This window comes from Clarias gariepinus, chromosome 22 (genome assembly GCF_024256425.1).
Source record: "Clarias gariepinus isolate MV-2021 ecotype Netherlands chromosome 22, CGAR_prim_01v2, whole genome shotgun sequence".
Lineage (NCBI taxonomy): Eukaryota > Metazoa > Chordata > Actinopteri > Siluriformes > Clariidae > Clarias > Clarias gariepinus.
In genome coordinates, this window is record NC_071121.1 from 552,501 (window position 1) to 566,597 (window position 14,097).

The 14,097-nt window shown below is 39.2% G+C and overlaps 1 protein-coding gene across 1 annotated transcript; it reads right to left on the reverse strand.

Moving 5' to 3' along the window:
• Positions 1-4,006: 4,006 nt before the first annotated feature.
• On the reverse strand, positions 4,007-12,151 carry LOC128510587 (SAM pointed domain-containing Ets transcription factor-like). Its single transcript, XM_053482988.1, has 7 exons — positions 12,083-12,151; positions 10,984-11,038; positions 7,566-7,999; positions 7,023-7,220; positions 6,878-6,929; positions 6,349-6,482; positions 4,007-4,185 (listed from the first exon to the last, which is right to left on the reverse strand). Exons 3-7 carry the CDS (start codon positions 7,969-7,971, stop codon positions 4,007-4,009), a joined length of 969 nt encoding a protein of 322 aa, XP_053338963.1. The 5' UTR covers positions 7,972-7,999; positions 10,984-11,038; positions 12,083-12,151.
• Positions 12,152-14,097: the final 1,946 nt, after the last annotated feature.

A 14,097-nucleotide genomic window follows, 5' to 3' on the forward strand; every position in this document is an offset into this window, starting at 1 on the left:
GTTAATGGGTTATAAAGGAAGATTTTAAGTAGGTTGACCTTATATGAAAAATTTAATTTAAATTAATTAAAAAACTTAAATAATTATTTTAATGCTGTTAATATATGACTGATTTAATAAAGACTGTATCTTATGATTGATGTTAACATAAATACAGCGGTACATCAGACTAATTAGACAGATTAGGCGAGTTCTTAAGGTCGCATGTCGTATTGTGAAACACATTATCCCAGAGGAAATAATGTAAATGCAGATAATCCGTTCCGGTCACGCAAAAATATTATCAGTATTACCAATTTCCAACAATATAATCATATTTTTGCATATAAAAACTAAGAAAAACATTTAGAGAAGACGTGTAAATGAAGTAAATAATGAAATAAATAGACATTAAACCTCACTTAACCTTAATTTATGATTCCTCTCGGCACCGACTGCTTAAACCCAAAATAAAAGCGGCTCCTTTTTCTTCTTGCCGCTGGTCTTGCTAAAATTCTTTAGGCTCGTATGCTGAGGTACCGCTGTAAAACTAAACAGTATTTTAACACGTTTTACTAAATAATATTAAAACAATATATATATAAATCAAAACTCTTTAAACTGCTGAGGTCGAGCTCACAGAGACGATGTTTCAAACTGGAAATAAAATGAAAACAATCCAGAATTCCCAGTAGTCATGAACACAGCGCTAAAATAACCAGTTTCAGGAAAAGAAAATAATAAAATAGAAAAAAAAAATAACTGAAAATGTGTGATGAGTATAAAAACAAATATAATAAAATGTAAATAGAAATAAATAAATAAATAAATTTTAAAGTAAGTATATCCTGATTAGTGATTATAGCTAAAGAAAAGAAACACCAGCTTTTACACGGTTTGTATTAAAATAAGCTGTTCCTCTTATTGTACACACACACACACACACACACATACCACACACACATCAATGTTGGGGAAAATGTTTAAAGGAAAACATCTTTATTATATCCAGTGTATGAATTGTGTTAATATGTAGACAAAAAGTGAAAAAATGCAAGTGTTTGAAACACAGCAGAAGAATTATTGTAGTCGTCATTTACGTGTAAAACGTTAAAACAGCAAAAAAACTACGAAGATTTATGGGAAAAAAAATCCTTACTAAGGTTACGCTAAACTATAGCAAGCATCATTGTGTTACGTTTCATTGGGACTGCGATGGAAGTGTGTGTGTGTAACATCCTCCTGTATAAACACGTCCGTTTGTATATGATGCTGTAATTTAAAGATTCTATTCTCTCGTCACTGTACGAACGTGTTGCGTAGAGACGAAACCTGAACCAGAGTGTGTCGAAACGTCCAGACTTCTTTTGTTTTTTCATGTTGATTTGCTCCGTATGCAGACGAGACGAGACGAGACGAGATGAGACGGCGCTCCACAGGACAGATGTGATGTTCATGATGATGAGAATAATTAGTGCTGTGTTTGGATTCTCCTCACTGGTGTAGTGCCTGTTCATGTTAATATGCCATGAAGTTCATTTAAATATGCATCGAGATGAAACGTCTGGAACGGAGAGGAGGATGAAGAGGAGGATGAAGAGAATGATGAAGCACTGAGAATCTGAGTAAAGTCGTTGTGCTGATGTCGATATTGCAATATTAGTTTGAATGGAAAAAAATAAGCTTGAGAAAACAAAACCGTGTTCTCTGTGTGTTTATTCATGTCTGTTCATGTTTATTCAGATTAGCGGGTTACATTATTTAAATATAAATAAAATATATAGTTATATAATATAAATAATAAGCTGTATATGATAAAGAGCTGAAGTTCTCACATTATGGTCTACAATTAGTACAGCCTTTGATTGCAATCCCATGATGCACTGCAGCCAATAGTGCAGTTCATAGTGCATTATTCTTAGTCTGTGCACACACACACACACACACACGTTTTTTAAATTATGAGAAATTTAAAGTCTGGTAATAAATGATTTATCAGTAAAATGTAGGTAAGTAATTTTGCATTGCCTTCTAAAGCTCCATTAATTAATTATTTAGCATTATTATGGTTTAAAAAAATATGCTTTATATTTTATTTGACTTAATATCGATAAACAAATAAAGCTCCTATTTTATTCAATAAAATATATTTTAAACATTATCCTTAATTAATCAACAATCTTTAACTGTCAAACTATAATGATTTAACTTATAGTAATGAGCTTTTCATTATTTAATTGTTTAATGAATCAGTGAGTTTCAGATTGAGTTTATAACTTCGGAGTGGTTTATATTGAGTCTTCATCTGAGTCCCAAAGTAACCTGAACCTATTTTCAAGTCGAACCTGGTCTTGTGATGAACATTTCTGACGGCTTCAGTCACAGTGCGGTGATGAGACTCTGAGTTGCAGTGAAACACCTGAACAGTGTGAATGTTTTAAAAAAGTCCGTACGTCTGTGAGTGATGATCCCGGCCGAGGAGACGCGGAGCTCACTGCAGTCGTTCACTTTCAACATTCAGAAAGTGGAACGTCTGATCACTGACAATCGACTTGTGACCAATAAGAGATGCGTCACACACTCTGTACACAAACTCATTCACCAACACCATATGCACGTTACAGGAACTCGTCTCGGGGACATTTCCACATGTTGGGGACATTAAAGGAGTTCCTGGGAGGCCGGCGTTTTAGATGATCATGACTCCACTGTACTGAGAGAACTTTCTCCCTTGATGGTGTCCAAGCTCTAGTGAGACACTGGGATAAGTGCATTAGTGTATCAGGGGATTATATAGAGACATAAAGGAAGTGTTTACTCTCAGAACCGTGTTCTGTTATTAAAAGTCCCACTTTGACTCGAACACCCCTTGTATTTATATAATAATAATAACCTTATAATGACATGTCATAAGACAGCATTTGTTATGAGAAGGAGTTACTTCTGTTACTGTTCTGTTTGGGATCAGATCTCAGTATCGGAGTTTATTAAGCTAAAAGATGTCACTTCTGATGTGTGTGTGTGTGTGTGTGTGTGTGTGTAGGAAGTTCAATTAGAGTGCAAAATTAAAAAAAGATCTTCACAGTAAATTTAAGACAAATACAGAAGTGTTTATTACAGTCAGACTCACGTAACATTTTAAAGGTCTTGATGAGGTTTGTACAGTAAACTGGTGTCACGCTGCGGACGTTCAGGACAGAGTGAGTGACATCGAGGCAGAAACGCCGGAGGACTCGGACGCTTTGCATGTCACTAAACATCCGTGTGTCTCCTTCAGTCAACTCCTTCAAGAGCAAACATGTGAGTGCCGAGCTGTCAGCGCTGGATTAACACTGTGCAGACACACACACACACACACACACACACACGGAGTGGCCACGGGGCGGTGTGATGTAACACACCAGCTTCCTTCACACTGCCGCTGAGTCCTGCGATCTGATTGGTCAGAAGGTGTTGATGGATTCTCTACACCAGCAGCTCTGACAGTAGTGCAGGTTTATATCACGTTATATCAAGTTATCGTTTCCATAGTAACGGCTCGTTCACAGGGGCGTGTACAGCGCACGCTCCAATGATCACAAACTGATTTTCTGCGTTAATTAATATTAAAAGTGAGACTGTGAGGGAAGGAGTGCTTCTAGCTGCTGTAAGGTAAGTGACGACAGGAACTCACCTATACAAGTTAAGTGGGATTATAAAGGGATAAACAGAATGTTGTAGCAGTCTTTAATAAATTAAAAAGATTGGTATGAATAAAACACTTGGAAACACACACTGTCTTTAAACCGACGCTGGATCTGCAGAAGGATAAACGCCGTCTCGGATGCAGTCGGTCAGTCGTTTGGTAATAATAGAGACGTCTCGTGCGTCTCATCTTCAGTTTTATTTTCTCCTGCGAAAGTCACTGAAATGTGGACGGAAGGAAAGTCCAAACCCATGGAGGCTTCACACACACACACACACACACACACACACAGGGTGTCGGCGTGCCGTATGTCCCGGGGCGAGGTGTCTCCCGCTCAGGTCCTCAGACCGGATGGACGAACTGATACACCAGCCTCTGAGACACGTCCGGCTTCTTAATGATGCCCTTCTTGTAGTACTGCCGAATGGAGCGGCTCAGTTTATCGTAGTTCATCGCCGGGCGGTTTTTCCTGATCCCCCACAGCTTAGCCACGTGGGCTGAGTCCTCGATCTTAAAGATACCTGCAGGTGAGAGGAGGAGAGCGTCACCCGGAGGCCGAGACACACACATGCAGAACGACAGATTACCTGAAGAGCGAGGAATTTACTAATGTTAAAATCTGTGTAGGTCGTTTCCTCTTCACAGTGTAAAAATTATTCAATCTGGAGTTTATTCGTGTTCAATTTGCTCTTAAGATATATTCAGCTTGTCAAAGTGTTGACCCTTTTTCAGATTTTCAGTCACATTTATGTAAGTGCTTAAATCATGACAAATAGTATAATATTCATGTGACCAATTACCTGTTTATTATAATGAGCCCTAGTCATGTGACTAATTACCTGTTTATTATAATGAGCCCTAGTCATGTGACTAATTACCTGTTTATTAAAATGAGCCCTAGTCATGTGACCAATTACCTGTTTATTAAAATGAGCCCTAGTCATGTGACTAATTACCTGATTATTATAATGAGCCCTAGTCATGTGACTAATTACCTGATTATTATAATGAGCCCTAGTCATGTGACCAATTACCTGTTTATTAAAATGAGCCCTAGTCATGTGACCAATTACCTGTTTATTAAAATGAGCCCTAGTCATGTGACTAATTACCTGATTATTATAATGAGCCCTAGTCATGTGACTAATTACCAGATTATTACAATAAGCCCTAGTCATGTGACCAATTACCTGTTTATTAAAATGAGCCCTAGTCATGTGACTAATTACCTGATTATTATAATGAGCCCTAGTCATGTGACCAATTACCTGTTTATTAAAATGAGCCCTAGTCATGTGACCAATTACCTGTTTATTAAAATGAGCCCTAGTCATGTGACTAATTACCTGATTATTATAATGAGCCCTAGTCATGTGACTAATTACCTGATTATTATAATGAGCCCTAGTCATGTGACCAATTACCTGTTTATTAAAATGAGCCCTAGTCATGTGACCAATTACCTGTTTATTAAAATGAGCCCTAGTCATGTGACTAATTACCTGATTATTATAATGAGCCCTAGTCATGTGACTAATTACCAGATTATTACAATAAGCCCTAGTCATGTGACCAATTACCTGTTTATTATAATGAGCCCTAGTCATGTGACTAATTACCAGATTATTATAATGAGCCCTAGTCATGTGACCAATTACCTGTTTATTATAATGAGCCCTAGTCATGTGACTAATTACCAGATTATTAAAATGAGCCCTAGTCATGTGACTAATTACCAGATTATTATAATGAGCCCTAGTCATGTGACTAATTACCTGATTATTATAATGAGCCCTAGTCATGTGACCAATTACCTGTTTATTAAAATGAGCCCTAGTCATGTGACCAATTACCTGTTTATTAAAATGAGCCCTAGTCATGTGACCAATTACCTGTTTATTAAAATGAGCCCTAGTCATGTGACTAATTACCTGATTATTATAATGAGCCCTAGTCATGTGACTAATTACCAGATTATTACAATAAGCCCTAGTCATGTGACCAATTACCTGTTTATTATAATGAGCCCTAGTCATGTGATTAATTACCTGTTTATTATAATGAGCCCTAGTCATGTGACTAATTACCAGATTATTAAAATGAGCCCTAGTCATGTGACTAATTACCAGATTATTATAATGAGCTCTAGTCATGTGACTAATTACCTGATTATTATAATGAGCCCTAGTCATGTGACTATTGTAACTATTGTAACTTTTTTTATGTTAATGTTTTATGTTTTTATGTAAATGAATATTTTACTTGTTCACTTTATTCAGCTGTTGAAGTGACAGTGGAGTTCGTTAATAAGATCACTGAACACAGGAGTCTTTATGTATGAAACAGAGGATGTTTATAACACATTAATAATTCATTATATTAAAGTTAATTAACACTGATGAGTTATAAAGCAGTGCTGGGTAACACGCAGGGCACAACAGACTGCACTGTTTTGAATTGTTACACGTCCATGTCACTTTGGCTGTAGGAGACATTTATAATGCGTTATAACGCGGCTATGAACTGGGTGTGTAAAGACTTGATGATTCTTTAATTAATGCATTTCAGAATGTCACGCTGCAGTATAAAGTAGGAGCAAAGGGTTCCTTAAAGGTTCTTAGCTTAAAAATATCGTTCTAGATGGAGTGTGTTTAGATGAAGATGAGGATGAGGATGGTGTTCACCTTTCTCCTTGTTGAGCCAGCGTATGGAGCGGCCGTAGCTGTGAGGTTTAAGGAGCAGCTCTCGGAGGAACTGCCACAGGTGGATGGGCTGCCCGCTGCAGGACGAGTCCGCTTCTGCACACCGCTCCTCTGATCTCAGACCTGTGCGGAACCACACAGCGCAGAGCTTAGAACCGCACATCATCAGGAGAACACGCCGTCTCACATCAACAGCAACGTGTAGTCAAGGAATCATCAATCAATTATTATTATTATTATTATTATTATTAAATGCGGACATCTTAGCTATATTTATTATCTTATTCTAATAAAAAACTGAATTCCTGTCTGAGTTTTATATATTTAAAGAAACAGGATCAAAGTTACTGTGGCTTAAACACAGATCATATGAGCCATAAATATTTGCAGAACTTCATTTATAGATAAACTTGAATAAAGTTCTGATTAAATCATTCTTTTTGTTGGTATTTTTCAGTGCAAAGACGTCATCTGTGACTCGTTTGTAACTATTAAAGAAAGAAATGTGAACTTACCAATAAAGCCGCTGTTTTGAGAAGAACATCTGTCCTTCATCCAGACAGCTGGAATAAAGAGCACAGGATTCAGACTCGCGTTCACTGAACCATTCGTTATCTAAAGGGTTATCATGGATCATGAAGTGAAGTGAACTTTACCAGACTTCCAGATGTCGAGGTGAGCGAACAGGACGTCTCCACAGGAGGAGCAGCGCTGCCTGAAGTCGTCCTCGCTCATCACACACAGGTCGCTGCCGCTCAGGTGCTGGAAGGCTTTTCCCACCTGCGGCAGTCGGTACAAGTGTTCTGTCCACAGCAACCACTTCTGCACGTGTCCCGAGCTCCATTCTGCAGGATCTGGACATGTGAGACGTGAATTTAGAAACGTTCCATCATGAGCAGTGCTTTAATTCTACCACTGTCTCTCTCTCTCTCTCTCTCTCTCTCTCTCTCTCACTTCAGCTCCTCATTCATCCGTCTCTCTCTCTGTCTCTCCTCATCTCTCTCTCCCCCCATTTTCTCTCTTATTGACTTATTATCAACAGGTTTATGCTAATACACTTCTTCCATCTAATGTTATTGTTTCCATAGTAACCGCTCACTTACAGGGACTCGACGTGGCAGAAGCTCCACATAAAGTAGGATTATTTTAAAATACTTTTTCCTCCCGGAGTATCTACATGTGATTTATTCCCGGCTCACCTGGGTTGATGTTGAGAAGTTTGCACGCCGTCTCGATGTCCTTCAGCACCTCATCCAGGACTAAACTCTGTACCTGCTCCAGACACCTGTCCTCCACGTCTGTCTGTCCACTCAGACCCACACACAGAGCCCAGTGTCCCGCCGTGCTGTCGATCACAGAGTCCTGCCCCGCCTCCTTACACTGAAGTAGCTCCTCCTCCCTGTCGATGGACGTCAACACGTCGCTCTTCCTCATGATCCAGGCCGTGTCCTCGGACAGCAGCATGTCGAAGCGGGACAGGTACTCCGGCATGCTGGGGAAACCGCAGAAGGCGTCTGAGTGTTCCTGAGCAGCGTAGGGCGCGACGTGGCCGCGCGGGAACGCAGGGACGTCGATGTACATCTGAGACCTGCTGGGACACGACATCACTTCTTCTTCTTCTTCTTCTTCTTTGCTAAAATCATGAGGATAATAAAATGTCTTTGTGTAATTATGTAGCTGTAGCTACTTAAAACACAATAACACAAAAAAACATGTTTTATATGTAAGAGTATTTAATCACTTTTATTTAATTAATTAATTTATTTTTTATAAATGGAGGTAAATCAGTAAATATGTTGTTGTAAAAGAGCCTGTGATAGAGGACAGAGAAAAGGTACACACACACACACACACACACGTATTTTACCCATGCGTCGCCCATAACAGCTAAAGATAAATTAAATCGTGATATAATCTAAACTTTTATTATTTTTTCATTCTTCAGGCTACTCCCGAGTGTTATGATGTTGTACAAATGATTGAAGACGAACTGTAAAACCCTTTATATTTACTGTTACTGTATATATATATATATATATATGTATGTATGTATTCACACCAATGCATCATATTAAACTCTCATCTGTACTAAAGAAAAGCTGAAAAGAAAAGATGTCCAACGGTAAACTGCGACATTATTCCAGATGTTGCCGTTCCAGGCTGCTGTTCCCCGTTAAAAATCGTCTTGAATAAGTACAGTGAAGTTTACTTTACTTTACATCATGATGTATCCAGTATCAGCTCATAATCATCTGAATGACTAATTAAGCGAGAGAGCGTTGTGAGATCAGTTCACAGGCACACGTTAGTAATTAGACACGTAGATTATTACATCCTAATGAGCTCCAGGTTTGAGATCCTAAAGCTCATTGTTTTCACAGATAATAAACAACTTAGGGCTAAGACGTCAATTTCTCTGGAAACTTTTTATATGAAGCTTTAAAACAAAAGGGGGGTGGACTTTAATTATTTTATAGATGTGAGAACAAATCTTTACGTAAACGCAGGCTAAAGATATTCAGGCTGTTTTTCACAAATGATTAACTCACTATGTCTAATTGATTTATATTCTTCAGACTCAGGCCTTCCTGCCACTGACACCGCAGGAACATCTGCGCAGCTGAGCCACAACCTTAGAAACACAGACTGAGTTTCTCCTTAGAAGATATTTCCAAACAACTGAAAGCATTATTAGCATCTGTGCAAACATCTGTATGTAAATAATAAACTCTCAAAAGTGCACAGACACCCTGTGGCTCAGGAAAGAGAGTCAAACTAACTCTTAAAGATCAGAAGAATTTTACTGAACCCAAGATAAGGAACCAGTGAGGAACTGGTGAACGGCTTGGAGGTATTAGTGTAGGTATTGAAGTGTTTAACCAAACATCCTACAGATCTACAACAGGGTGTAAGGACGAAGCCGCTGGACGAAGACTGGTATTAAAAAGCCAGACAGAAGAGTGTAGGAGCTCGGCAGGGCTCAGAAGGAGGGTTCTCTAGTCAGACGAAATCATAAATTGGGGATGTCGAGTTGGGGGGGGGGGGGGGTTGGACTGGTGCACTTTATATAATTCTAAAGATGTAGCGTCTTTCTGGCTCCTGATTTCTGCTCCGCTTGTGGACGGGTTAACTACATGTTAATTATTATAACAATAAAAGTGACCCTCTGATAAACAGATTCACAAATTTTGGAATTTTGCCAAGTTTGTTAAGTTTAAAAATCTTATTTATTTATTTATTTATTTATTTTTCCACTACCTGCAGAATTTGCATGTAAATGTAAATGTTGAAAAGTAAAGATGCCTCGGTTTTGTTTCTATGCGAGAACTCTGAAGGTTCTATGTGGGACTCGTTAAGGAGAACCTGACAGGAACCCAGATTACCTTTGTTTTTCAGTTTACGTTTTCCTGCTGTTAAAAGTCCAATCCATAGAGGCCCCGCCCCACAACCCACAGCACCCAAAGTATCCACTGCCAGACACCACAGCACCCCTAGAGGACCTACAGAGCCACGCCCCCAGGGGCTGGAGCCACCCCAGGGGCACAAGGGAAACCAAAACCCTCAGTGATTTTAATGTTAATGGGTTTAATGTTATGGCTGATCATCAGTAAAGGAGAGGCATTACTACGGCGCCCCACAGTGGTCATATTACACCTTTATCTAATTGGTGTGCTCACATCTAATTACATTTAAATTAAATATGATGTGAGCACACCAGGACTCTGTAATGTACGGAGATATTGTTTTAAAAAGTTGACTTTTTAAAAAAGCATAAAATATTTATTTTCTTTTTAAAATCCAGCTCTGCTAAAACCATATATATTTTATTAGCCAACATACTGCAGGTCTCAGATCTACAAACTGACGTCTAAACATGACTAACACGTGGATTCTGCATAACGGGTGACCTTTAACACCCAGCGGCTGTGAGTGTAATTTATAAATCTGACGCAGTGACGCAAAGAAAAGCGTTTCAGCCTCAGTGACGATCTGAAAGTGTTTGTAGTGAAGGTGTGAGTGTTTAACAAGGAGTCGTTATGTTTATCAGTGTGTGTGTGTGTGTGTGTGTGTTCATATGAAGTGCTCCTCTGTGTCTGGATTATCGTTACTGACTCTATAAATCACTAACACGTCCCTCAGCCTTTGTCACCTTTTTCTTTCTTTTACTGTGGGTGTGTTTTTTTTTTCTTGTCTTTCCACAAAGTGACGCTCCGGGGTGAGAGGGGGTGACAGGGGGTGAGAGGGGTGACGGGGGGGTGGGGGATGAGAGGGGGTAACAGGGGGTAACAGGGGGTGACGGGGTGAGAGGTGGTGAGAGGGGGTGACAGGGGGTGAGAGGGGGTAACAGGGGGTGACAGGGTGAGAGGGGGTAGCAGGGGGTGACGGGGGGGTGAGAGGGGGTAGCAGGGGGTGACGGGGGTAGCAGGGGGTGACGGGGGTGAGAGGGGGTTTCTTGGTTCTGTCCATCATTTTACTGCCTGATGAAAAAGTACAGTAAGTTGTATTGTTCCCACTCTGCTTATTTTTTGTGGCATGTGTGAGTGTGTGTGTGTGTGTGTGTGTGTGTGTGTGTGTGTGTGTGTGTGTGTGTTCAGCAGATCAAGATCTGGCACTTACTTGAGTCTGGCTCGTCCTGGAGGAGTGTAGAGACACTTAGACAGCGCTAAGGGACCTAACACACACACACACACACACACACACACACACACACACACACACACACACCAGTGAGGAACCTGAAAAACCGTACTGATTCACTGTACAGAGACACAGTTATAAGTGTTTACAGAAAGATGATCAAATCTACATTAACACCCAGTTGGATCAGACTCGAGTTAAAGAAAAGTTCCAAAAATAAGACAAAACAAAACAGAATCATTAAAGAAAACACACACACACACACACACACACACACACTTTTCCAGCAGTGTTATAAATGTATAATAAATGAATTTATATTCATTTAATATAATTTTGTTAGAAAGTAAATGTAATAAAAAGCATTTAACATGTATAAAGCTAGAGATTTTATTTCTTTCTTTTCTATGTTTTAATTTCTTATTGTGTTTGTTTAAAACCTCTCACTGACATCCTGATGCACAGACAGTAAAATTACTACGAACAGTAAAATGTCTAAGCAACAGAAAAATAAAAACATCGAGTCATCATAAAATCACAAAAATCAAATGAATTATTATTTTCACTATAATTTAAATATTCATGTCGTTATTGTTTCTATGCCCAAAAAAGACTTTACATTTTTCCATACTTTTCGTTCTCCTCATTTCTATATAAATATATAAATACATTAAGAACATGAGATTGATTTTCTCAGCTGCGAGACTAAACACAGAATATTTGGATAAAAAAACGTAAGATTTACTTTGATCTTATTTTAGGTGAACTGCATGTTTTACACGTCAGTAATGCAGCTTGTGTAGATAACATTTTGTAACAGAACTTCATCTGACTGGAGGTTCTGAGTCGGACCTGTGTGTCATCAGAATCAGAATCAGAATCGGATGCGTTTACACGTAGAAGGGATTTGTTTTGGTAAAAGAAGCTTCCAGAGACGACAAAACACACAACACCTGAACCTTTTTAACCTGGTTAGACTAGAACCCGAGCGGAACTGTTCTTTTCAGTACAATGCAGTTTATCTCTTTTTAAATAATTACAGGTGATTAATGTGAAAGCGCGAGACTCTGTGACTCACCTGAGCAGCGACGAGACGATGAGGTCAGTGAGAGACGACACTGTTCTGAGGGTCTCACCTGTGTGTCCTGAGTCTTCACCATTTGAAGGTGTGTGTGTGTGTGTGTGTGTGTGTGTGTGTGTGTGTGTGTCCTTTTAGAGCTGTGGTGATGCTGCAGGACTTTAAATGAGAGTCACTCAGCACTCAAGAGTTTGTTAAAGAGCCTCAGGGAATAAATGAGGCGTGTCAGACTCCTGCAGTCAACAGACCCGAGGGCGTTGTGAATGTGTGTGTGTGTGTGTGTGTGTGTGTGTGTGTGTGTGTGTGTGTGTGTGTGTGGGTGTGGCTCTGTATGTAAGTGGCACAAAAGTGCATCCACCAGACCAACAGAATAAAAATAATCCCTTTTCCTAGTGTACTATCAGTGGAAGGAGTCTCCAGCGTCAGAGTTTATAGCTGCTATAATGTAAGTGTTAACAGGAAGCCACTGGTTTCATGGACACTGCGTAACTCCAGCATCAGCAGCGGATCAGGAGATGATGCCAGGAGACATTAATACGTTTTTTACAGTTTGATTAGAAAGAGTTCAGTACTCCAGGGTTCGGTCCAGCAGCTGATTAAATAAGTCTCTGGTTTAAGTGTGTTCCTCACAGCAGCTGACTTTACTGGAAAGATTTAATCTTCAGCTTTAATATTCATCTTGAGAATCCAGAAGACCCTCTGGGAACAGCATTTATGTCCATCATGGAACCAGTAGGAGTAAATCAGTGTGTCGTAGGAGCCGCTCATAAAACAGGTCGGACTTTAGATTTAATAACTTTAGATTTAATAACTTTAGATTTAATAACTTTAGATTTAAAATCCTCCGGATTAAATATAGAAAATACAGTGACATTTCCACACTCCAGTAAATCTCAGATCACGTCTCACCTCGTTTAAAGTGTGTTTTAGTAACAACGTACGTACATTAAATGTATATTCAGATCAACAACAACACGGAGGTTTATCAGTGATCTCCCAGAGATATCGGCTATGATTGGATCGCCGTCTGACTCCACGGGTCAGACAGGTCACAACTCGATCAGGTGACTGGAGTCTTCTGTTATGCTCGAGATCAGCCATTCCTAAACGTAACGAGGCTGCGGCCCGCTGCGATATGCAAATCTTCTGCGTCCCACCCAAACCCTTAATCACAACTCTGATCAATACATGAGACCACCGTAAGTGAAGGATATGTTTAAATCCCAAAGCTTTGCGTTATTAGTTCTCATTGAAGTTTAAGTTACATTAATCAGAAAATCTGTAAAATACTAATTACAAAATTGAAAATTAAAAATATTTTATTTGTTATAAATGACCCTTATGGCCCACACTCTGGGAAACACTCTTTTAGATAATGGAGCTCCAGTTTAAAAGAAATATAAATAAAGAGAAAGAGCTAGCACCCTAATATAACGAGCACACACACACACACACACACACACACACCTTAAAACTAGAGTGTTAATATTTTAAACATCATGGAAGGAGAGCGTCCTGAACTATAAAAAAGCTCTTAGTGCCGCTGGAACAACGTATCGCTCCACTCTTATTACGAATAACAATCAATAATCCCAGGAATAAGACCACCAAATATTAATGAAGGTGATGATCTAACCCTATCACATCAGAACCTGGAATATTTTTCTCCCCTTTAAGAGACTGAAATAATTTCCTTCGTCTTTTCTGCAAAATCATCAACCTGTAAATAAGATCCTGTACCTGTACATGTTCTAAAGCAGAGTAAAGTAAAAGCAACAACTGAACCTCTGTTAAAAATCATTATACCTTCACTCAGCAGTGTGTAAGTTCCTAAATCTTTTAAACTAGCAGTTATTAAACCCCTAATTAAGGAATCTGACCTTGACCCCCGTCAGGTGTCCAACCACAGGCCGATAACAATAAACCTCGCCTTTATCTCTAAGATCTCGACCTCAGTGCACAGTACAGTACAGTATACAGTAGTATTTATAGTATTCTCGTCACAGATTAGAAAA